The sequence below is a fragment of the Bacillus rossius genome, chromosome 1 (assembly GCF_032445375.1).
Source record: "Bacillus rossius redtenbacheri isolate Brsri chromosome 1, Brsri_v3, whole genome shotgun sequence".
Classification (NCBI taxonomy): Eukaryota; Metazoa; Arthropoda; class Insecta; order Phasmatodea; family Bacillidae; genus Bacillus; species Bacillus rossius.
In genome coordinates, this window is record NC_086330.1 from 236209818 (window position 1) to 236234707 (window position 24890).

The following is a 24890-nucleotide window of genomic DNA, read 5'->3' on the forward strand; positions in this document are numbered from 1 at the left end:
AACCGTGAGGGGTCGTTTCAGAGAGGTTTGACTGTAATGTGTATATAATCTACTAGATAAAATTTCCACTTCTGTAAGGCTTACGCAGGAATCTAGTGATTGCTGTATCAAGTATCATGTACAGCTTTGTGTGTGTATCATGAAATTAAATAATTAGTAGAACAAACGCACTCATTTAACAAAAAAAATTTCTTTTGCCGAATAATACCACCGAAATACTTTTTATTTACCTAAATATAGCACCGAAATCCTATAGTATATTTACCGAAATCAGGCAGTTTTATTTACCATTTTTCATGGGGTCTAATCATCGACCAGTGATCATGTATGGGATGGTGTTGGAGCTGTAGCACACCCTGGGCTATGTAGCAGAAAAGCCATCTACATGAGCATTTGCAAACATGTCTGAAGCACTACAGAAGTGCGGCAGCACCAACAGCATCCTGAAGTCATTATTGTACTGGACGGGCATTAAAAATCGGATTTCTGTGCATACTGCTTGCCAGAATAGGTACAACCACCCCAAATTGATTGCAGCAGCAGTTTGCCATGGAAAAACGTGAAAGTAAAATATGCAAGACCTACAAGATCGGTGAGTGAACAGTTAAGTTTCAGAGAACACTGTTTTCTATGTAAAGATAGAATTACAGAAAAATTCATTGTGGCCTAGAAGAAAAAAATGCAACAAAAAGAAATACCATCATTATTGTGGAAAATTTGATCTTGGTGCAACAATTTGAGAGCAGCAGAAAAATGAAGTGATAAATGGGTCTTAAAAATTAAACATCAGATTTCTGAAGACACTGATTTGGTAGCAGCAGACACGAGATATTATACATTTTGCCAAAAGAAACTCTACATGCTCCCAACACAAGAAGGTTTGAAGAGGAGAGGTCGCAAGCACACTACAACTGAGAATGCCATGGATTAAATTTTTGCACGTCTCCAAGAGAACTCAGAATGTCATTTTTCTCTGGAGGATCTCAACAATATAGAAGGGAAAAAGGCCAACAATCAAAAGTCATATGTTTAAGAAGTATGGAAAGAATATAATAACTGCAAAATTTGCTTCTTTGAAGAAAAAAAAACTGTTGTTTGTTTTCAAAATACCAAACACAAAATTCTGCTTGGTACAGTGATGAACATCCAGATCTTCAACAAGAGAAACTGTGCGTCATTAAGGCAGCTGCCAGTGTAATATGAGAGGATATTTGTGCAAAACCTTTTGAAAGAACTTAACTTCCACCTTCAAATGACTTCTTACATGATGTAAATACTGTGATCCCGAATATTTGCGACTAAGAATTACTGTTTTCAATGTTAAAGACAAATGATACTGCCTAGATACACATAGAAAGACCTGTGTTGCAATAATAGCAGCAGAGAGGCCTTGGGCATTCATTTCCTCATTATTGCATGGAGTTAACATTTATATGTATCACAACTTTGGATCAAAACATCGGATTGATTTGATGTACACCCTTGGATTTGCAGCATCCTACTTTAATAACTCAATCCTCAAAACCTCAACCATCCTGTGATAAGACCAACTCTGCTTGGAGCCATCATTCTTCCTGCAATTTGCATTCAACATTGCCAATTTTAATGTAAACACATTGGATGGGTTTGGAATGTTCCACCATGCAATGGGAGGTTTGCAGCCACTGTGAGGGAGTATCATGTGACCACGTCCCTGAGCTCACGTTTGGCGTGAATTACCCACCCATCTCAGGTGAACTGAGACACGAAGACAAACTAAATGAAGAATTGTAGATGCCCATCTCTGACATTCTTGAAAACCCTCCTGCCATCTCAGAAGATGACGTTTTGAACCAACCAGGTCCATCAAAGAGGGCAAAATTTGATTAAAATAAAAACACCCTCCAAATTAATTAAATTTGTTAGATTGTCAGATATTTTCCACCTACATAATTTCACTTCAATATCTCTTTTTATATAATAATAATAATAATAATAATAATAATAATAATAATAATAATAATTCCAAAAATTAAAACACATCGTAAGTAATTGTCAGTACTCCTGAATTTTTTGACATTTATCACACCTGTAAATAAAAATACAAATATCTCATTTTTTGCACAAGTGGTTGGGGCAGGGGTTCACTTTGGGGTCCCCTGAGACCCCCCAACCATAACCTGGCCTTCAGATACATAAATCTACTGAAAATGATGAAATTGTGCTAAAAATAATGTAATTTGAAAAATTGCCCAAACTTTGAAAAGCTGTATCTCCGACACTATCAGCCATACAATAACTGTTTTGGTATCAAAGTCAATTTAATCAAACTAAAAAGTGAATAGGATTGTCATTGCCACAAAACCAGTCCTTCCATGTAAACATGAACAAAAACTGAAAAAAAATATTGAAAATTTTGAGGTCTTCTCTATTTTTGACAATGACGTGGACATCTGCAGAGGTCGAAAACCTGGATTTAACATTCCGTTTCCATCATAAAAAACATATCAAAAAAGCAAAGATACCTGATTTGGTGCATTGTTCGATGTCTAATCTGACTGTACTACTAGCGTAAGGCACTCTGAATGAAAGAGCGCAAGCTGCGAGCAAGCCTGCAGGCCTCACCCTCATCCATTCGGCTGGTGACACGGACAGCTCCAGCAGCTTGGCGTTGAGGAAGCGAGCGTGCGATATGAGCAACTGGGCCTGAAGGCAGTAGCCTGCGATGATTGTTGCCTGTAGCACGTCGTGCCACAGCGTGCTGAGGGTCAGCAGGATCTTCAAGGGCACCGTCACCGAGGCGGGGCTGAGACAAACATGCGGCCGACATGCGTGCTGATATCTCTCAAGGTAATGTAATATATAGATTGTAGGCTTGCGTGAACACAGTCTGGGTTGAGAACACATCTATGAAGAAAAAGGTATTACCAGCCATCTTCGAGAGCAATTAACAACTCACTCTCTGCAACAAGGCTCGCCAAAACATTGGCCAATCCATCACTTCTAGGTAGAAGTAACTGTCTAATAAAGCGGTCCCAAACGATGGGTCGCGACTCGATCCTAAAACTATAAGAATCCATCGAATAAACCATCAGAAAAGATAAGAAAAATCGAAACAAATTGAATTGTGTGTAAACACATATCTATTTTTATTTATTTATTTATTTATTTATTTATAAATTGTGACATGCACACCAACACTCTGAGGAGAGATTACAGGGGTGTGCACAATACAAAAAAAAAAAAAACACACACACACACACACACACACACACACACAATACACAACAGACAAATAAATAACTGTTTTGCTACAAAGTGCTTATATTTTGTCAACCATTTTCAAATCAGAACACAAATTGTTTATCAAACATCAACCGGTATCTTAAAAAAAGCATCTACATATTTTTTTTGCAATATTTGATGGTAAATTACTAAATTATATATTCATAAGGAAGGGATACGATACAAATGAGGTTTTTTTACTCCACCATGGACCGATAGACCGCGGAGGTATTCCTATAAGGAAAGGTGGGTCGCCAGCTGAAAAAGTTTGGGAACCACTGGTCTTATACATATATGTATAACAAAAATTATGTTTTACATGCTATGTATAACTTACTACACATTACATACCCAAAGTACATTTATGTAGTGTACATGCATCCCAGAATACAACTAGGTAATAAGTAACAATTTATCTTAGTAAAAAACATCACTTAGCCCTATGAAATTATATAAACCATAATGTTTCTATTTATCACGAACATACAAATACCACCTACAATGTTGATTTAAAAACCATAATTCAAGAAAAGGGGTGCTTTTCGTTAGTGTGGTGATGCAGAAAAAAGAAATTCTGCTCACCCAGGCTAGTGATGGCCAGCCCATGATTCTCAGCCGATGTTGAGCCACCAAGCTTTGGGCAGTGGCTTGTTACATTAACAGGAGGACTGCTAGATAAGTTGAAATTAAACAAACACGTGTGAAAAATTTCAATTGTAATACTAAATGAGAGCCGGAACTTCAATGATATGATGCTCAGTTGTTTACCTTATCTACTGTTTACCAAAGTTTAAAAAATTCATTCAAAAAGGTAATACTTAAGTTTCATTCAGGTTACTAAAAAGGTAGATAAGTTACATGCCAAATCTTCTTGTATATTTGATGTAAATCAATATTGTAAAAATATTTTCAAATGCTCCATTTAAGATTTTTCCGGTCAATACAAAAGTTGATTTCAACTGAAAACCTACATGCAAAATTTACAAATATACACAAGTACTCTGTTTAGTTATAATTCTTCAGATGAAATGCTGTAAAAACTGAATTCAACATCACATGAGGTGAAATCAGACCATGAATAAGCAGTGACAGTAAATTAAAAACCTTACTTTATTTATACAACATCAACAATAAAAATTTACATTAGTATAGCAATTATGTTTGTAAGAAAATCAGCACTCACGTAAGAAATAGTAAATTAACCACACTTAGCACAGTATAGGTAGCAAGTAAATGAAGATGGTTGATGGTTTTGTTGTTGATGCAAAAATTACCATATACCGTGTTTTCTCGCATAATCGTCACACTTTTTATTCTAAAATCAACTTTGAAAAGTAGGGGTGCAACGATTAAAGAAAAAATTATTTTTTGTTAGATGAAGTTATTCATAAAAACAAAACCAATTCATGGAAAGTACGTTTATTTAAAATGTGAAGTATTAAAGAGAACGCTAAACAATTTAAATTAATAAGTCGTGCAACAAAAACCTTTCAACTTTAAATAGAAAAACAAAATCTGTGATCCAAATGCAAGTCGAACGAACGCGTAACTATCGCCGTAGTAAGTACATACTCCACGAAACAGAGCGGGCCATTAGATGTAGTTAACTCGGCACTCGACAGACAGCGCGCGTTGTATGCACTCGGCGAGATATCGATATTCAGCTACGTGTGCGCGCTCTATACGGGAATCGACATAACCAAACATTAATGACTGCAACGAGCGCTGGCTACATTTTTGTAAGCGGTACACCGCGGCAACGCAGACGAAAAGATTAACGTTATAACGTTTAAAAACGTTTTTAAAAGAAAATTTATGCATCAGACAACTACGTATTTCTGTTAATTAAATGAGTAAGAGGTAATGTACGAATAAATATTAGATTTATATTTTAAAATACATCGTTTTAAACAAAAAAATACCCACATAAAGCGCTCAGAATCTAATAGCGGAACCAAAAACATCATGCGACGTTTAAGCGAGAAGTTTTTTTTTTATCAAAATTTTGACGCCCAAAACTATGGGTGCGACGATTACGCGAGTGCGACAACTATGCGATAAAAGAGGGTACACAACAAATTGAGCTGGTGTATTTGAACAATTTTTTACTTGCCCCAACTCTTTAAGGGTTGGCCACCGTGCATGTTGCACTTCTGCTTGTTCACAGAATGGCAGGCATGTTCTCTGTTCCAGCTTGTTGGCATGGAAGACAATGCTGTCACCCTCAGCCTCACGGACCTTACCAAGCGCATCTCCACTCTCTCACCGGGGGTTCATCATGTTCCAGCGGCCATACCTCGACTCGAGCCAGCAGAACTCTATGTCGCTGTCGGCCATGAGCACGTTGTCTGCGACGAGGGAGACAAGCGTCCACAGCACGCTGAGGCCGACGAACAGCCAGAGCATGCGTACCAACTGGCGCTGCACGGCCAGGCTGCTGGCTGGCGACGACGAGCTCAGGAACACCTGAGCGGAAACAATACTACCTCAGCACATCGACGGCTGGTGAGGTGCGAATGCAGCATCGGACAGAATGAATGGGTGGGAGAACAGGACCGCCCTGAGGGAAAAGTGACCGGCTAATGGAAACGTTCGGCACTGGAATCTGAACCCATATTGCCATGGTGTGAGGCGAGTGCTTTGACCATTTCATCACGGTGGCCCCTAATAATCCAGAATTGCATCCAGCAACCACACACAAGCGTGCGTGGTTGTGCTGTAGCGTAATTGGTTTGCACTCATGAGGTTCCATGTTCCTACCAGCTGCTTGCAATGCGGGTAGTTTTCTCTCAAAGTAGTTTAACAACCACGTTAGTATTTCCAGTCAATGACTCTGACTTTACACTTTCCCCATTCACTGACCATCTGTTTGGCATCAGGCTGTGGGTTGACACTCATAGCTCAAATAACTAAACAAATCAAGGTCAAAATCATGTGATTGGAGATGAGGTGTGACGAAATGAGTAGGGAGCACAGATAGAATAAGTTGGGGAGGGGGATTACTGGAACAAAATAGAGAGTTACATTGAGGAACGGGTGTTACAGTGTCTAGATCAGTGGTTCCCAACCTGGTGGCGATTGCCCCCAAGTGGCCGATTTGGGTTATCAGGGGGGCAATAAATAAGTGGGGGGCGATTTGGGGGCGATGAGTATTAAAAGGGGGGAAAATTAAAATAGTACTGTACAGTAGAATTTGCCAGGTAGCACAAGTCACTGGCTATTCTCAGCCGGCGAGTTCACTGCACTCACCCCTCACCCCAGTCCCCACCTGTTGTTGCTCAGCGCGGCCAACTGGTGACTCAACCCCCTCCCCTTCCTGCCATCACAACATTCGTCTTCAGTCTTCGCTAGCCTTTGTCACCATCAGTTTTTGTGCGTTTGTTTTGAAGTGTAGAAGTTAAGCACAAAGGATTAAAAAAAGAAGGTCATCGATACTTAGCTCAGTATTTAAAATTTGGTTTTATCATGTCACCGCAAAATGTGCAGTTTCCACATTGTCTTTTGTGCAATATAACATTTACTAGTAATGAAGCCATGAAGCCTTCACGAATGAAAGATCATATCAAGAGTACACAGTGATAAAGTGAGTAAAGAACTTAGTTATTTTCAACACCTCAAAACTAAAGCTGACAAACAGCCTAATAAGAGTGAATTATTTAAAAAACGAGTAACCGATCTTGACAAAGGTCTTCTTGCTTCTTACGAGGTGTCTTTATTGATCGCTAAATGTGGTAAACCTCACACAATTGGCAAAACTCTTGTTTTACCGGCTACCAAAAAAATTGTTGAAATCATGCTAGGCGAGGACCCTAGTAATAAGATAAGTCAATTGGTTCCTTTGAGCAACAATACTGTTTCCAGGCGAATTGACGAAATGGCCACGTACGTTGAATCCAAACTCACCAATTGGTTGTAAAAAAGTAAATGTGTATTGCAGATTGATGAATCAACTGTGATTAACAAAAACGCAATTATATTAGCTTATGTCAGGTTTATCAATGAACAAAAGGAAATAACTAAGGAAATGTTTGCTAGAACTTTGATCACTGATACGAAGGGATCGTTGATTTTTAAAGTGGTGCAAGAATATTTTGAGGAAAAGAGATTCCCCTACCAAACAAAGCGCTTGCCCAACAGACGGTGCTCCTGCCATGTCAGGTCGTCATGCTGGGTTTCTAGCCCACCTTAAGAAAGAAGTGCCAGAGGTCATCACTATTCACTGTGTCATTCATCGTCAACACTTAGCTGCGAAAAAAACTGAGTGGTGTCCTGCATGAAACCCTACAACTAGTTATTGCTGGTGTCAACAAGATTAAAGCTAATTCTATCAATGACTGTATGTTCAGACAACTTCACCATGAAAATGATGAGGATTTTGAATGCTTGCTTCTACATACGGATGTGAGGTGGCTTTCCAAAGGAAACTGTTTGCACCATTTCTTTGAATTATTTGACACGGTAACTGAGTTTCTTGACACGTCTGATCCTGTTTTAAATGAGAATTTGAAGCAACGCAAGTTGGAACTTGCATACCTTACAGATATTTTTGAAAAAATGAACGAAGTCAATATAAGGCTTCAAGGAATTAAGATGAACCTTATCAAGGCCAAAGGAATTATTTTATCATTTATTGCCAAGTTTGATATTCACAAGGTAAATATTGGCTGTAAAGAGCTGATTCAGTTTCTGACCCTTAAGAAGTATTTAGTGTCAGATAACGAGAATCCTGAACTCCCAGAAGACCAAAGCCTAATTTTAACTTATCACCTTGACCAGTTAAAAACTGACATGGAATCAAGATTTGAAGATTTGACCAAGTTACAAATTCCGGATTGGATTCTAGATCCATTCTCGTTTGAAGCTGTGGATAAGCATGATAACTCTTTGCAGACAGTTTCTAGATCTGAATTATGACTGTGAGGCGAAAATCATTTTTAAGCAGAGCGGTGAAGCATGGGTGAAGTTTATGGACACTTATCCACAACTGTGGGGAAAAACTGAAACACTTCTCATCTTGTTCCCATCAACATAATTAGTTGAAAAAGGATTTAATTCTGTTGTCCAGTTCCTCCCCAAACAAAGAAAAAGTTGGACACCCAAACAAAGAAAAAGTTGGACATTTACCTCAAAGGAGACTTGCACCTGAACTTGACGAACATAAAGTCGGATATTCAAGCTTTAATCGAAATTCACCAAGCACAAGGCAGCCATTGAAAAGGTAAAATAAATCAATAACAAAGTTTTCAAACTTTCATTTATTTTTTCAAAATTTAACTGTCAACTTTCTTAATTTTCCGGATTCCAATTTAAAAATGAAAAAACGTACTCCTGAATTTTTAAATGTGAGTCAAAGATCTTAGTTAATTATTTCACTTCTTTATTCTTAAAAAAAATCTGTAAAAAATGTACATTTTAATTTTTTTTCTATGTTATTTAAGAGTGACCGAATAAAACTGCTTCGGTTGTTTTTATATACGATGATAAAATTGTTAAAAATAATAAAACTGCTTCATTAGTTACACTTTACTTCAAATTAAAATTAGGCATACAATGAAAATGAAAAGGCGGTGATAGGTGTTAGTCAACCTCCAGAAGGGGAGATAAGCCACAAAAGGTCGGGAACAAACTGGTCTAGATGGTGGGGATAAAAAAAATTTGATCAGTTTTTATTTGACATTTCTTTAACCATGTTTTTCAGTTATTCATGGACCGCTTGCCAGTCATTACACCAGATAATCGGGAGTCTACTGAAGTAGATTGCATCTTTATCATCATTAAATAAGTGCACTTCAAGCACAATAACACTGATCATTTTCTTGAAAAATACATAGTAAGACTTTTCAAATGTGTACATATAACATATAATGACGAAAATTAAACAAAAAACTACAACTAAAAAATTGAATATTCTTCTGTAACGTTACTTAGTTCATGAGAATGTTGAAAATGTTAACATAAAAAGTACTACTAAACTTTTTTTTTAAAGCAATGGCTACAGCAAAGATTTTATGGATTTACATTTTGAGAATTTAACCTAGTTATTATTTTATTTTTACTGTATCATGCATAAATATATAAAATTACTGAAATGTCTAAACAAGAAATAGTGTTATTTGAACTACTAAAACTAAATAAGATTTTAAGCATTGGGAAAGAAATATTTTATTGATTGTGTGGTTTGACTTTGTCACCACTCACCATCTCCGGCTAGCTCAAATTAGGTGATGAGTGGAACATACAGGTTGCAGGTCACGAAGAAAGAAGAAATTTATACACAATGTTCCATGTATTACCCGTTTTTTTTTAATTCATGTAAAAATCACACTATATTCTGTACAGCAGAGCACACAAAAAAAAAACAAAAAAAAAACGAACTGTACGTCTATAAAAGAATAAAACACGAGCCATCGCCCGGCCACGGCTGATCTTACAGCTTTCCTTTCCTTTGTCCAGGCAGTGTCCTGGGTCCGCTGACGTAATTTTCAGCCAATCACGGCGCATGGCAACAGAGGCTCAACGAAATGCTTACTTCTGTTCCCATGTCGCAGCGATTTTGTCTCTTTCTCACACTCCCGTGACCGTGACTCACACAACTAGCGTGTGAAACAAAGCCTCGGTCGTGGAAATAACAAAGGAAAATCACGTCAGCATGCCTTCCCAAATAAAGAAGCCAGCAAAAAACAATACTTCAAAAAATAAACTTATGAATTTTAAAAAACAAAAGAATAAACCCAGAGAATTACGTTCTCAATTACCTCGAAAAGGAAAAACTTTGCTTCTAACCTGAAATTTTACAAAAAAATTTATAACAAAAGATCATTACTGTATTGTATGAGGAAGGCTATAATCTGGGTTGTTACAACTTATTTCAATCACCAACATATTTTTAAGATTTAAGTGCTATTTTTTGTCACCATCTTAAAGTTTTGATACTATTAACATTAATCAAAAAATCAATAAGCAAATTTAAAAGCCCGAAATCATTACTTACGTATACATTTCCTTGTGATGTTTCTCCGTAACCCTTCGGATATGTTTATTTGTTATCTGATAGTGCTGCTTTTATTACTTTACTTTGAAAAAACCATCATGCATAGAAACTAAATTTTTTTTACTTAGTAACTACATAAAATTTTAACTTTTTAAATAAAATTCTAAACTAAACATTTCTGAAAGGAATTCTGTATTATATACGACAAAATGAGAATATTCAGGTGAATCTTGCAGTGTTTTAATTTTTACCTTGCATTTCTGTGTTATGCAGTAGCTTCATCAACTTCCAATTTCCCTGTGACAGTAAAACTCTGTTAAGAAGTTTCTCAAATCACTTAGAAATTTACTCATTTACAGAGAACTTTTTCTAAAAGAATAAAATTGTATGTATTTACAGGTCCAGTGCTAAATTTAACTTTACTGTGTAGGAAATTTTCTTAAGTGGGATTTGCAAGGAGAGATTTATTTATTATGGTTTTATCGCTATTCACCATATAATCTTGCTTCTATTTATAATAGTATGTATGAATTCCACCAACCAGGGCCGTCGAGAGCAACCAAGAACCTGAGAGAAATAATTTGCTTGGCCCTCTCTCCTTTACATAATGTACAACTTTAAAAACCCAACAAAAAACACACACACAACCAACACACACAAATACCACACATACACAACCACAGTGCACACACAAAGCACCACACACACACAAACCACCGCACATACACAACCACTGCAAACACATACACAACCATCGCATATACACAAACCACACACACACACACAACCACCACACACACACAACCACCACAAACACACAAACCACACACACACAACCACCACAAACACACAAACCACACACACACAACCACCACAAATACACAACCACCACAAACACACACAGAGGGAGAGAGATATATAGAAGTGTAAACATAACCATGGTCATAACATTATATGAGATCTACGTGTACCACATTACATGTAATGTTTCCAATGAATTTTTTTATCAACAGACTTGTAATTTTTGTCTTATCCGGTCCCCCTGGGCTGTCCGGGCCCCGGAGACTTACCCCTCCGGCCCTCTCTCTCCTAGGCCCAGTCACCAACAGCGATGCATGCAATCTTCTTGAATTAAAAAGCATTTACACACTGCAATCATTACTCACCCTTTCCATGAGGTTCTGTAGTTGCTCAGTCTCGTGCTGCCTGAAGACTCGCAGAGCGTACACATACCCGGCACAGTGCAAGCAGCTCGGCAGTATGTAACTGAACATGACACTGCCATAGCACACACGCTCATGCTGGTCGTCTTCATTGTCCAAGAAGTAAAACCCACGGTCACGCCTAAAAACCAAACAGTTAAAATGTAGGGTCATATCATGTGATGTCTCTCACACTAATTCAAGGAAAAAATTAAACATAAAAACTCATAAATTTTTTACATACTTCTGACTGTTCTGTTATGATTTATGAGTATTACAACAAATCCTTGGTATAGCAACATGTAAGTTGTGTCTAATGTAAGGCGTTTTCACATATCTATAACCAACTGCATTTTACACTTTTTAATAAAATTATACTATGTGAAAATAGTAAAAGCAGAAAAATGAAAATTGAAAAGAAAAATACACAAACCTTAACAGAGGAATGTGGAATTATGCAGAAACGGCTGAAGATTGTGTACAAAGCACTGGTGAGATTCAAACTTGAAAAATATCACTAATGGCCAAGGGTGTGCAGTGATGCATAAGTATTTGCAATTCATTTCAATTCCAGACGAGTGTACCTGACAAGTAAATTTTGTCACTACACATACAAATTTAAGGTATTTTCTACAGATTATGAATTTTATCAATGTCCTGTTATTTAATTTTGTGTTTTATGGCTTTTTTTTTTTGCACAAATTCATTTTTATTAGGCCACTTCCGATTATTGTGGTGTCAAATCAGCAGAAAAAATTGATGTTATAATATCAATAATTTTTTTAAATGTCTGTTTTATTCATTTTGTAATCCATAGAAATTTTGTTTTCAATTCAAATATGTAGTAAAACTGATTATAAAAAAAATTATTTTATCATGGTAACATTTGTCAATTTTATTTATAAGAGATATTTTTAACACCAAACAAGGGGGGGGGGGGGGGGGGGGCACTTGTAACAGTTCGTTATATGAAATAAAATAAAAACATGTTCTTCCTTTTTTCATTTGAGTTTTTTATTGTCCAAAAGACGAAACAACTGGATCCAATCCCTTTCAATATGTTGCTCACACATTCCACACGTACATTCGCCTGTTGAGAAATGCTCGCAGCCCGGGCGATGAGAATTAACGAAAAACAAACGTAGTTTAATTCCTACAGTAAAATCTTACTGTAAGTACACGAAAATAGTGTGACCTCAAACAGGGCCGCACCCAGCGAAACCTAATTTCGCCACGAGCCAAACGCCGACGAAGGTAATCACAATTTCTAATTAATGTCCGGATCTAATAAAAAAAAATTAGGTTAACTTAATACTCGGCATGGCTCTGACAACCAACATTAAATTTTCTATCCTGCTAATCCTCCTACATATTTTGCGAGAAGCCACCGAACGCGCCCTCCTGGTGCAGTGATCGACGGACGACTGATGAACTTCATGACACCGTCTCCTCCACGCAGAGAGGAGAAGTCACATGACCTCACCGACCAATCACACACACGCTTCAATCACGCTACATATCACAAGCCAATAGGAAAACAGAACACACATTGAAAACAGTTTTCTATCCATAGAGCCAGGGACTTTACATTTTCCTTTTCTCTCCCACACCGTAAGACAGCAGTTATCACACAGTTCCCATGACCAGTGGTGAATCCCAGCTTTTATCTCTGTTGGCAGGGAATCACTGTATCTCTCTCACTCGCACTTACAGGCCTCTTATGCCTCTCCCTAATACATCCCACACCAAATCCATTGTTTTATAACATTATGCAATGGTAATCATGATACAAATTACTTTACAAAATTAAACTTATTTAGAAAAAACTGAAAAAGTAGGCCAAAACAGGCAATAATCTAGTACATCGACTTATTAGTGAATAATTACATAAAAAATAGTAATGATTAAAAATGTCTGTTAAAATACAAAGTACATTTTTAAAACATACAGCAAATGCAGATAACATATTGTTACGATTTTCCGCGGGGGTTCGTAAAGGATAGCTTTTAGCGTAATAGATTTTATTTCACACACACAGTTTTATTTATTACCACTACTTGTCACTTACAAATAATCTCCTAAATTGGCAAATAATTAATTACACTTAAAGAAATGTCAATTCCCCAGTCACTCGTTTCACATACCTCGCTGGGCCGCACTTCCGGCGCAACTCTCACCGCAGCACCCCTCGTGGGTCTCCGCCGCGGGACTCCGTCGCCGCACTCCACTGCCGCCGTCACACCCTTCGCCGAGATCCCACACGACGACTCACTCGCGACTCCGCCGCGCCTGCGACTCTATCGCCCGGAAACTCCCGACTCCACTGAACTCACTCACTCCCTGCCCTGGAACCTTCGTCCAAGGACTTCGCCACTCTGCCGCACCCGCAGCACTATCGCCCGGAAACTCCGCCGCGGGGGAACTCCCCACTCAGACTCAGACTCTCTGCCCTGGAACCTTCGTCCAAGGACTTCGCCACTCTGCCGCACCCGCGGCACTATCGCCCGGAAACTCTGCCGCGGGAGAACTCCCCACTAAACTCCTCTCGAAGGTCGGCCCAACCTCCTTATATAGCTCTTGGGTTCCCGTCCAGAACAATCTGGCATGTCTCCGAGATATCGCGCGACCTTCACCGTCCAAATTCCCAGAAACGCATCTTGAGTCCTCGAAGGACGCGGCGGCTGCTCAAAGAACGCCGATAAACGCAACAAGCATCGGGTTCCCAGAAAACGCGCCGATAAACATGTCCGAGTCCTTTTATTCCGCAGTGCGGCCTCTTTTAAGTAACTTGATCTGAGGCAGGTGCGCGCTGCAACGGTCAGGATGTCGCGAGATAGTATGACACGAGATACCAGGGAGAGGATGCGGGTGGAAGGGGGCGCAGACAGGCCGAACGAGCGCGGCAACGCCAAGCACTGCAGCCAAGCGCGATCGTTACAATATATTAATATCCATAACGTCTGATTATACTGTTTCATAACATATACACCACTCAAAAAACATTGACTTTTTTATATTTACATATACAAAAAAGAAGTTTAAAAGAAAAATATTGAGCTAGGAGGGTAGGGGTCTTGCAACGTTACACACTACCTGGGAAATTCACTTCGGGAAAAGACTTGGTGTTAACGCTCAAAACAAGAATGCATAATAGCCAGCCAATTTTAACAAAAAAGCCTCCAACATATGAGCTCAGCTTGTGCACTAATAAGTATCACTGACTTGGTGTTAACGCTCAAAACAAGAATGCATAATAGCCAGCCAATTTTAACAAAAAAGCCTCCAACATATGAGCTCAGCTTGTGCACTAATAAGTATCACTTTGACAGCAGCAGCTGAGAAGCTTAGTCGGTAGCGTTCTTGACTACTGCCAAAACGTTCAGGGTTCGAATCTCTGTCATGATCACTTGGTGTGTTTATTTTATTGTTGTATTTTTTGTCTAAAAATATTTTTAGTTAATTAAAGTTATAATATAATTAATAATTTCATTTAAAAACAAATGAAAATGTTGAATACATATTAGATGCCATTTTAATTATAATAATACAAAATAATTAATAGTAGATTATTAATAATAGTTAAAATTAATTATAATTAGGTATATAATTAAAATATAATTCAAAAGTTTATAACATGCATTAAACTAGACACAAACTGGTCTATTGAACTCTCCAAAACCGGTTTTGACCTGACAAAAGTTATATGGGTACTAGAGAGCAGCTGAATACAAAGAACATTCCTTACTCTAAACAGGTCTAATGGGACTACAGTTTTTGTTTATTATTCTATTGTATCAAATGATTGAAAGGTTACAACGTGTCAGTTAACGTTTGAATTTTGCATTATGTATCACTCCATGATACAGATAGTTTCAATAGTTTAAAGTAAAATGTCTGAGTGAAAATACTATCAGTCTACTGGCAGCTGACGATGACACTGCTGAAGAATCGATAAATAGTGATAGTAAACAGATGCATTTCAATATTGTAAACGTTTGCTTGCTGAAAATAATTGAATTGTATCAGAATGTTCTGCTTTGATTGCTCATGAAGCTATGTTGATAGGTGAGGAAATATACATATTGTGCATATATTGGCTGACAAAATGTTTGTAAGCAATGAAGAACTTATTCATTCTAAAGAAGTGTGTGAAGAAGTATTTTTTTGAGCAAGTAGAAGGTGATCTCTCATCTGACGAGTATGAGCCCGAAGAAAAAAATAAGAGAAGTAGAACATATTCCTTTGGATTATAAAAGCAAAGTTGTAAAGATTGCAAAAAGAAAAAAAAATCCTACATGGAATTTGAAAACATTGCAAAAAATGGATATAGTCATAAAAAAAAGTATTTATTCAAATGGTACGAAAATACAAAAAAAAAAAGGAAATACATTTACTAAATAAGCAATTATTGATTCTTGGACGTATGGTCGTTTTGTTGAAGTCAGACAGAAATATCAAGTAACTACAAGAAACTTGCAGCAGTGAGCTCTATCTGCTACTGGACAGTTAGCAGATTTTAAATATAAAGCTTCTGAATGATGGGTGAAGAAATTCATAAGCACATCAACAAAAAATAAGCTTTGTATCACAAAAGGAAACAGCAACTTTCAAACAATTCATGGATTCTGCATAGGAAGGAGACATTACAATTAATACCTAAATTTAATAACAACTTCGTCATTAATACGGACCAAACAAGTACGTTGATATAGCAAAACTTTTAATGCATGCCTATGTTAATTGTAATTGTAAACTTATCCGTTTCATATAATTCATGCTATTATCTGTTTTTGGGTGCCAGTACGAATTTACATTTTATAGAACTCTTACAGAAAAAGTTAATGAAACTGTATTTGTTTAACGACACAACATGTATAAAGTGACACATTCATATACGGCACAATATACACTCACCTTATCTGGAAAACTAATGCCTCAGGTATTTGTATGTCGTCAAGAACCAAAAAAGTAAAGTTAGTCCAAGAGTGCAGAAAACGGTGGAAGAATATGCACAAAAATATAAAAATGTTATAATAAAATCATCAAAATCTGGAAATCTTACGACAGAATTATATATTGACTTCAAAACTGTTTAAACCCTTATGTGGGAAAAGAACAGCTTCTTCTACTCATAGACTCTAGGGGACGACAAACAAAACCTAAATTATGTGATGAAATCTACCAGATGACAATAAATTACCTACTTCTACGATTAAAGTGATTCCTCCAAAGTGTACGCCTCTGGTTCAACCATGTAATGTCTATTTTTGTACAAAAGTAAAAATTCTAATTTAAAATTTTCAATATGCTGCTTATTTAAGAAAATCGAGAAATACATTCTCGAGAAAATTGTATTAAAATGCAATCAATAGTTCACCATCAAATGTCATTGTCAATTTTTGATAAAACGATTACATGTTTGGTATGCTGCTAAACTTACTGAGAAATATTCATGAATGTGAATGAATGTTTTTAACCGATTTTCTGAAAGAACTTTGCACTTGTAAGAATTCGTAATTTAATTGTTGAGCTAAATGCCAAAACATTTGTTTCACATTATCATTAAAGTTTTTGTATGTAATGTAACCAGTACAACTATTTACAGTTATATTATTATTATTTTTATTATTATTGTAACATTAATTGTGTATTTCATGAGCCAATATTATGTATTCAATTATTTTATTGTAAAGAGGACAACCAAAGTATAACAGATATTACACATCTTATTGTCAGAGACAACACACGTTTAACTTCAGGGTCTTCTAAGAATTATTCTTTGGAAACTTTATTCATTTGGTCATAGTTCAGCACTCTTACACGCTAACATCCAAGTTTTATTTCACTATGCAGTCTATTCGGTTTGCTGATAGCTATAGCTCCTTGGTTGCTAGGGACTGAAAGTAAATAGTTAGAAGGAGGAAGGAAGGAGACGCCATCACCATCTTGCAGCGGGAAGACGTTTCTCGGGCTGGAGCGAACCAAAGCCTTGGTTGCCGCCCGAGGAATTGAAGATTCGCGTCATCCGCGGTCGTGTACTATCTAGAATTCTCCATTCTACGAGTTGGGAGAATAGTATCTACACTGAATAAGTCTTAGATAGGGAGTATCGGTGACATCAAGTGCCAACTTCCGCGTCGGTCCCATTTCGTCCCGTCGTGGGTTCCGGACGACTGATGTCAGCGCCAGCTGCGATCGGCCACGATGATTGGTGAGACCAATCCAATTTAAACCAGACTTTCTAGGACGAGAGGGAAGTAGATTCTTCAGCCAGACGCCCAGCTACCTCAGAACTTCTGTAGTTCGTCAATTACAGTTTACAGCGTCCAGTGTTCCAGCGTAGCAGCAGACCACCTGGAGGTCCTGGGAAGAGAGCCTCAAGCCTCCGACAACGTATAGCTAGACCCGGCATGGTATTCAATGTGTTCCAGTGACGTCATTTGCATTTAATTACCGACACCTATGTTTGAACAGACGTTAACGTACAAAATATATTATTTTGGTTGTTCTCGCTTAATTACCTGTTAACAATAACTTCACGCCCATATTCAAGGACCCATTAAAATCATATGTTTTTCAGTTATTACTATTTTATTTATAATAAACGTCGGTTAAGTCATGCAAATTTCCACTATTCACACAACACTACCAAATTTTCCTTTTAATAATTACTCTCTGGACAGTAACACAGTGCAGTGACGTGCTAGCTGAACTATCAGTCAGGTAGTCAATCTAGTAGCAGTGTTCCTGGTGTCTACTGCGAAGAGGGTAGGCGCCCAAAACCCAGCAAGAACACACCACAATTAGGAGCAGCATATAGTTTACAGTGGCACCCATTATTGTGGGGCTTATACAGTTGGCCACACAAAGTAATTAGTTTACTGTGGCGATCCAACTTAGGGGCCTCGACGAGGGTCTACGCACACTGGACGAGCTACATAAAGTGCATTTGTGTAGTTTGCTGTAGCGTAGCATATCAGTACGTCGAAATCACAACAAGATGGCCGACGAAGGTATGTATTTGCTGAGGCACAAAAAGACCAGCTCTGACAAGGAGGAAGCAACAGGCGAGGGCCAGAAAGAAATGCTAGGCGTTGTTGAAAACGAAAACAAAGAGGACACACCCACACTAAGCATTGAGGCAGGTCAGGAAATTAGCTTTGCTCCCGAACCCGCGCGCATAGAGGAAAGTAACGCTTCTGAACCAGTTGTGCAGGCAGCTAAAGAAAACACGAATAATATTTCCATGGAGGATTTGATGCGAGCCTTGAACAAGGTTACCAAACAAAACAGGTTACAGTCAGAAAAACTAACTAACGAAATGGCTAGACAAATTAATACTGCGTTAGAATCCCAGCGTGTAGAAGTAACTGAACATATGTTTAGCGAAATGGCTAAGCAGAGGTCGGAAGCAGCAGAACAGGCAAAAACATTATCTAACGAAATGGCTAGGCAAATTAATACGGTGTTAGAATGCCAGCGTACCGAAGCGGCAGAACAGTCTAAAAATTTGTCTGAAGAGCTAGCGCGACAACACCTTGAATTAGAAGACAAATTTTAAGCTAAAATTGGGGACGTAACCCGACAACTAGCTACACAAATTCGCGACACGCAGGAGGAAGTTCATACCATTCGTGAAACGGTGATGAACAGATTTGAGGAAATTGATGCACAAGTAACCGAGTTACAGCAACACAGAAACTACGTGCATAGAGGTTGCGAAACGTACTGCAGAGGAGCAGGTCAACAATTACGTGCAGATTAGCGAGACACAATTCACGAACATGAAATCCGCGCTACAACTACACGAAGCGAATAGTGCAGACGATTTCCGGACCGTGAACAGAAAATTAATCCAGCTCGAGAACTGCGTGCAGCATTTGTCATCGTCTGGAGCGGCAGCGCATACACCGATAAACGTTGAAACAACGAGCGCGTCTACGGCGGAAACGATGACGTCAGCGCAGCGAGACCCGTCCGCGCCGTCGCACCAGGCTACGCCTACTTACAGTTCACAAGACGTGATTACTAACACTGCAACCGGACAACAGGTAATAGTAGTGGATACAGCAGCTTTAAATCACCCTGCTAGGCATTGGTCAGATAAAATGCCTGTATTTTCCTCAAAATCAACGGAAAATCCACGTAAATTTATAAAATTATTTGAAGAGTACGCAGAGAGATTTAATCTTTCGGACACAGAAAAATTAAGATGTTTGAATAACTGTTTGAAAAGTACCGCGTATTATTGGTGGGAAGTTCACCAAACTTCCATATCGTCATTTGTACAGTTTAAAGCAGCTTTCCTACAACAACACTGGAGCTTAAAAATTCAGGGGAATTTACGCGCTCAGTTACACGGCGAAAAATACGATCCAAAGAAAAACAAAACTCTGGAGGCTCATTTAAGCGACATGTTCAAGCGTACACGTTATCTAGACGTTGTCATGAGCGACGACGAATTCGTGGCAATGATTCTAGGCCAACTTCCGATGCGTTATCAATTACATCTGAAAGGTAGAAGCTTTGACGGGATAGCAGATTTCAGGGAACAGCTACTCGCATACGACAGGCTCGACCGTCAGAATAGAAATAGCCAGTGAGAGGAATCGGAAAAATCGCCGGTAAACAGACAACCACCACTGTATCAGCCCTGGAATCAGCGGCGTAATGAAAATTATGTGGACAACAACCAACGTAAACAGCAGCACGTGAACAGTCTAATTTGGGGCAAGAATAAGCCGGCCCATAGACGAAACACTTGGTATTCAGGCCGTAACAACAACGATGTTTACCATAGAGGTTCGAAGTCGCGTGAGTTTGAACACCCAAAGCACAACCGCTCGTGGCGTAACAGCGAGGAACGCGGAGAATACAGACGTGGAGGAATTATTTATGATTCAACGCCTAGGCGAGAAGGTAGGGGCGAACAGTCTAGAACCCCACCTACCTCACCGAGACAGCCACCCAGGTCGCCGCGCTATAAGGACGACAGACATTCGCCCAAATATTCGAGTAAAAACTACGACAACACGAAACATTATTACGAAAATCGAGGAGAGGCAAAGTCATCCGGTAGTCCGCGGAACCGACAGCCACACAAACCAAACTCCCCTAGCAAGTTATCGGTTAACCAACTGAGAAGTGAAGCCGCCGGTAATGAAGCTATTCAATTCTCACAAAACACATTCCAGAATCAACCTTCATCTTCATCGCAGTACGCAGGGTATTTTGCGAGACAAGAACCCGTCAACCCTATCATCTACTATGCAAATCCACAAGGCATAGAACCGATACTGGCTAAGTCTACATCCAATACCGTGACTTTTAGCGCCGGTAATAGACAGAATTAACACACCATGAGGTAATTACTGCGGAACGATCAGAGGCATTACCGATCACCATATTACCCGACCATGATAAAAACACGAAAAACAAGAATCGATAAGCGAAGATATGAGGGAACAAATAGAGAAGTTTGTTACAGCTCGTCTACATCTAGCTGCAAAACGTCGAAGTAAGCTACAGAAGCCGAAACGAATAACAAAGTTAAATATAGGAGACCTAGTGCTTAAACGAACTAATCCTGTTAGTGACATGTGGAAACAGGTGACGAAGAAGTTGTTTTTATTATACGAAGGACCATTTCAAGTTTGTGAACGAATAAATGAGAACTGTTACTCTCTCAAGGAAACTGACAGTGACAAGGTCATCGGAAGATTTAATTTAACACAGCTAAGGCTTTACAAGCAACCTAAGGCTTAGATACGCTGATCTATAACGTATATGTAAGAGATGATGTTTGGTCAAGTCATCAGTGACATTCGACATGAAGTAGATTTATTGTTTGGCTTTAATTAATGTTTATCCCAACAGTAAGGGAGCACTATGTTGCATCGCTAAAACAAGTACGCATGCTTGAGGCTAATTTAGTGTCCACTGTGTCAGAGTACCAGTGAGGATATTTCTGTGCGTAGAGCACTTATCGACGATTTGTTTTTGTCCACTGAGCATGTAGGCCAGTGCAGACATTTGTCGCTGATATGCGATTTTCGTCGTCGATGTTTGTCACACCTATAGGTGGTGTGGATTTTTATTAGCCAGTGCGTAAGATTTGAGCCATGCCAGATCTATCTATTTTTATCTTTGAAATTATTGAAGAATTTGATATCTGCTGTATGTCTACATCATGGAAGATTTGAAGAGCATGAAGATGACTCGTTAAGATCCAGTAGCGTTCGTCGAGAGGCGTCATCTAAGAGAGAAGAGTCAGCTGTTAGTTAGGCGAAACACGTCACTGTCACATACACAATCATTAATACCTGAGATTCTTTTGAGATATAGTTCACGTTACCGTTCGTCCTTCAACCTACTTACATTTCTGAACACCATTCTGTCACTATCGCACTTACACATAGACTACTTCGTTTCATTTCTCCTAGCTTCGACATTCATATTATTTTCTATTTAGGAATTGTTTCTACTCTACACGTTAAGTTAAACAAGAAGCCAGTATTTCATTACTCTGGTTATGAATACATGAATCTGATGAGATTTCATTTAACTGAATTGGTCATTTGACACATGCTTCTTACAAAAGAAAAAAAACTTGCCTTATGAGCTAATTGTGAGGATCATTATACTCAACCATTAGTATTGAGCTTGTAAGAAAGACATTTCAATACAATTATAAGCAATTTTGCGTAAGCAGAGGACAACCATTTAATTCAAATATTTTTATCAGACAAACTAAAGGAAAGTGAACACTAGTGAGTGCATTTTCGTCGACAAAGAGAAAGTGTTCAAGAACACGAGTGTGTATACGTGATAACTACGTAATGTTTTATTTGTGATTTGTAACTTCATGCATTATCTGAACTCAAAACATTGTCAGGTATTTTGTCAACGATCTACAAATTTGTCAATAACATTTCTACATATTTGTGCACATGTACAGGTTTATTCTCAACTAAATATTTTATTAATCTTTATCTACAAGAGAAAGAAACACTAAGTCACTTTATTCAGGACTAGATACTGATGATATGTGATATTGTGTATATATATTATGATAATTTGATTTGTTTTAAATAATTGACGATGTTGATTGAAAAGATAACAACATGTTACCTATTAGATTAAGACAAGGGATATGTTTAATTTTATTAACTTAAATATTATGTTAATAATTATTGCTTTTCTAATATGCTGAATGTAACTTCGTGAAATTTATCTCACACAGACTCTGATAGACTTTCAACGAAAAGAAGTGAGAATTTTAAAAATTTGTTATTCAAGAAAAACTTAGTCATGTTAATTCAATGTATATTTAGAAAGTTTATTTTGATTTTCCTGGAAGAAAAGATCACAACAAACATTGAAGCGGCTCTGTAACCAGTACAACTGTTTACAGTTATATTATTATTATTTTTATTATTATTGTAACATTAATTGTGTATTTCATGAGCCAATATTATGTATTTAATTATTTTATTGTAAAGAGGACAACCAAAGTATAACAGATATTACACATCTTATTGTCAGAGACAACACATGTTTAACTTCAGGGTCTTCTAAGAATTAGTCTTTGGAAACTTTATTCATTTGGTCATAGTTCAGCACTCTTACACGCTAACATCCAAGTTTTATTTCACTATGCAGTCTATTCGGTTCGCTGATAGCTATAGCTCCTTGGTTGCTAGGGACTGAAAGTAAATAGTTAGAAGGAGGAAGGAAGGAGATGCCATCACCATCTTGCAGCGGGAAGACGTTTCTCGGGCTGGAGCGAACCAAAGCCTTGGTTGCCGCCCGAGGAATTGAAGATTCGCGTCATCCGCGGTCGTGTACTATCTAGAATTCTCCATTCTACGAGTTGGGAGAATAGTATCTAGACTGAATAAGTCTTAGATAGGGAGTATCGGTGACATCAAGTGCCAACTTCCGCGTCGGTCCCATTTCGTCCCGTCGTGGGTTCCGGACGACTGATGTCAGCGCCAGCTGCGATCGGCCACGATGATTGGTGAGACCAATCCAATTTAAACCAGACTTTCTAGGACGAGAGGGAAGTAGATTCTTCAGCCAGACGCCCAGCTACCTCAGAACTTCTGTAGTTCGTCAATTACAGTTTACAGCGTCCAGTGTTCCAGCGTAGCAGCAGACCACCTGGAGGTCCTGGGAAGAGAGCCTTCAAGCCTCCGACAACGTATAGCTAGACCCGGCATGGTATTCAATGTGTTCAAGTGACGTCATTTGCATTTAATTACCGACACCTAGGTTTGAACAGACGTTAACGTACAAAATATATTATTTTGGTTGTTCTCGCTTAATTACCTGTTAACAATAACTTCACGCCCATATTCAAGGACCCATTAAAATCATATGTTTTTCAGTTATTACTATTTTATTTATAATAAACGTCGGTTAAGTCATGCAAATTTCCACTATTCACACAACACTACCAAATTTTCCTTTAAATAATTACTCTCTGGACAGTAACACAGTGCAGTGACGTGCTAGCTGGACTATCAGTCAGGTAGTCAATCTAGTAGCAGTGTTCCTGGTGTCTACTGCGAAGAGGGTAGGCGCCCAAAACCCAGCAAGAACACACCACAATTAGGAGCAGCATATAGTTTACAGTAATAAAAAATATATGTAAAATTAAACAATAAAACATTGTAAAATGTTTACTTCCTATAATAACCATTTGTAACTATTATTATTAAAATGCTTATTATTTTGTATTATTATAATTAAAATGGCATGTAATATGTATTCAACATGTAATATTTGTTTTTTTAAAGAACTTATTGTGCTGATATGAGGCACACATGGAGTTTAAAAGTAATAAATATAAACTTTATAACAAACTTTATGAACTTACGCTTCCTGCACTTGTGTCTGCCATGAACAATGATCTATTGTTCCAGTTCTACAGGCACATTACTCTTTGGACCCACGTGCAAATGACTGGAAGTGGGTTACGCATCTGTATACAGAAAGCTGCTAGAATCATTTTTGAGTAAATTATTAAGTGCATTTTCATTTACTTTTTTTGTTATACATCAGCAATTACGAAATGTATTTCAGTGCATACACCACTACATAACTTGTTTTGATTGTTGCATATTGCTATTATTACATTTGGTGCCTTGAAACCAAATGCTGGACCAATCCCAGCTAGGCATCGGTACGCAGGCGCTGGTATACAAGCACAATTTCCCGTTTATTAGGTGAGTTCCTTGTTGCTCTGCAGTTGTGGCCTACAAAACCCCAGAGAAGAATTTGGTGCCAATTTTAACTTTGTGATTTTAGAAAAATTGAGATAGCAACTGCCTTAAGCACAAGCATAGGTAATTAACTCATCATATAGCCAGGTATCATTTCAGGATAGGCTGTGCTGCGATATAGGAGCGCGTGCGTGCGTGTGTGTGTGC

At 38.1% G+C, this 24890-nt stretch overlaps 1 protein-coding gene across 4 annotated transcripts in view; it reads right to left on the reverse strand.

The window, feature by feature from the left end:
* Positions 1–24890, reverse strand: part of LOC134527369 (uncharacterized) — a 73796-nt gene that overhangs the window by 24949 nt on the left and 23957 nt on the right. For all 4 annotated transcript variants that reach the window (XM_063359994.1, XM_063359992.1, XM_063359993.1 and 1 more), the window contains exons 3-5: positions 11422–11599; positions 5561–5730; positions 2605–2785 (exon numbers count right to left, since the gene is read on the reverse strand). In XM_063359994.1, the coding sequence (XP_063216064.1) occupies positions 2605–2785; positions 5561–5730; positions 11422–11599 (529 nt within the window). The remainder of the gene's footprint in view (positions 1–2604; positions 2786–5560; positions 5731–11421; positions 11600–24890) is intronic.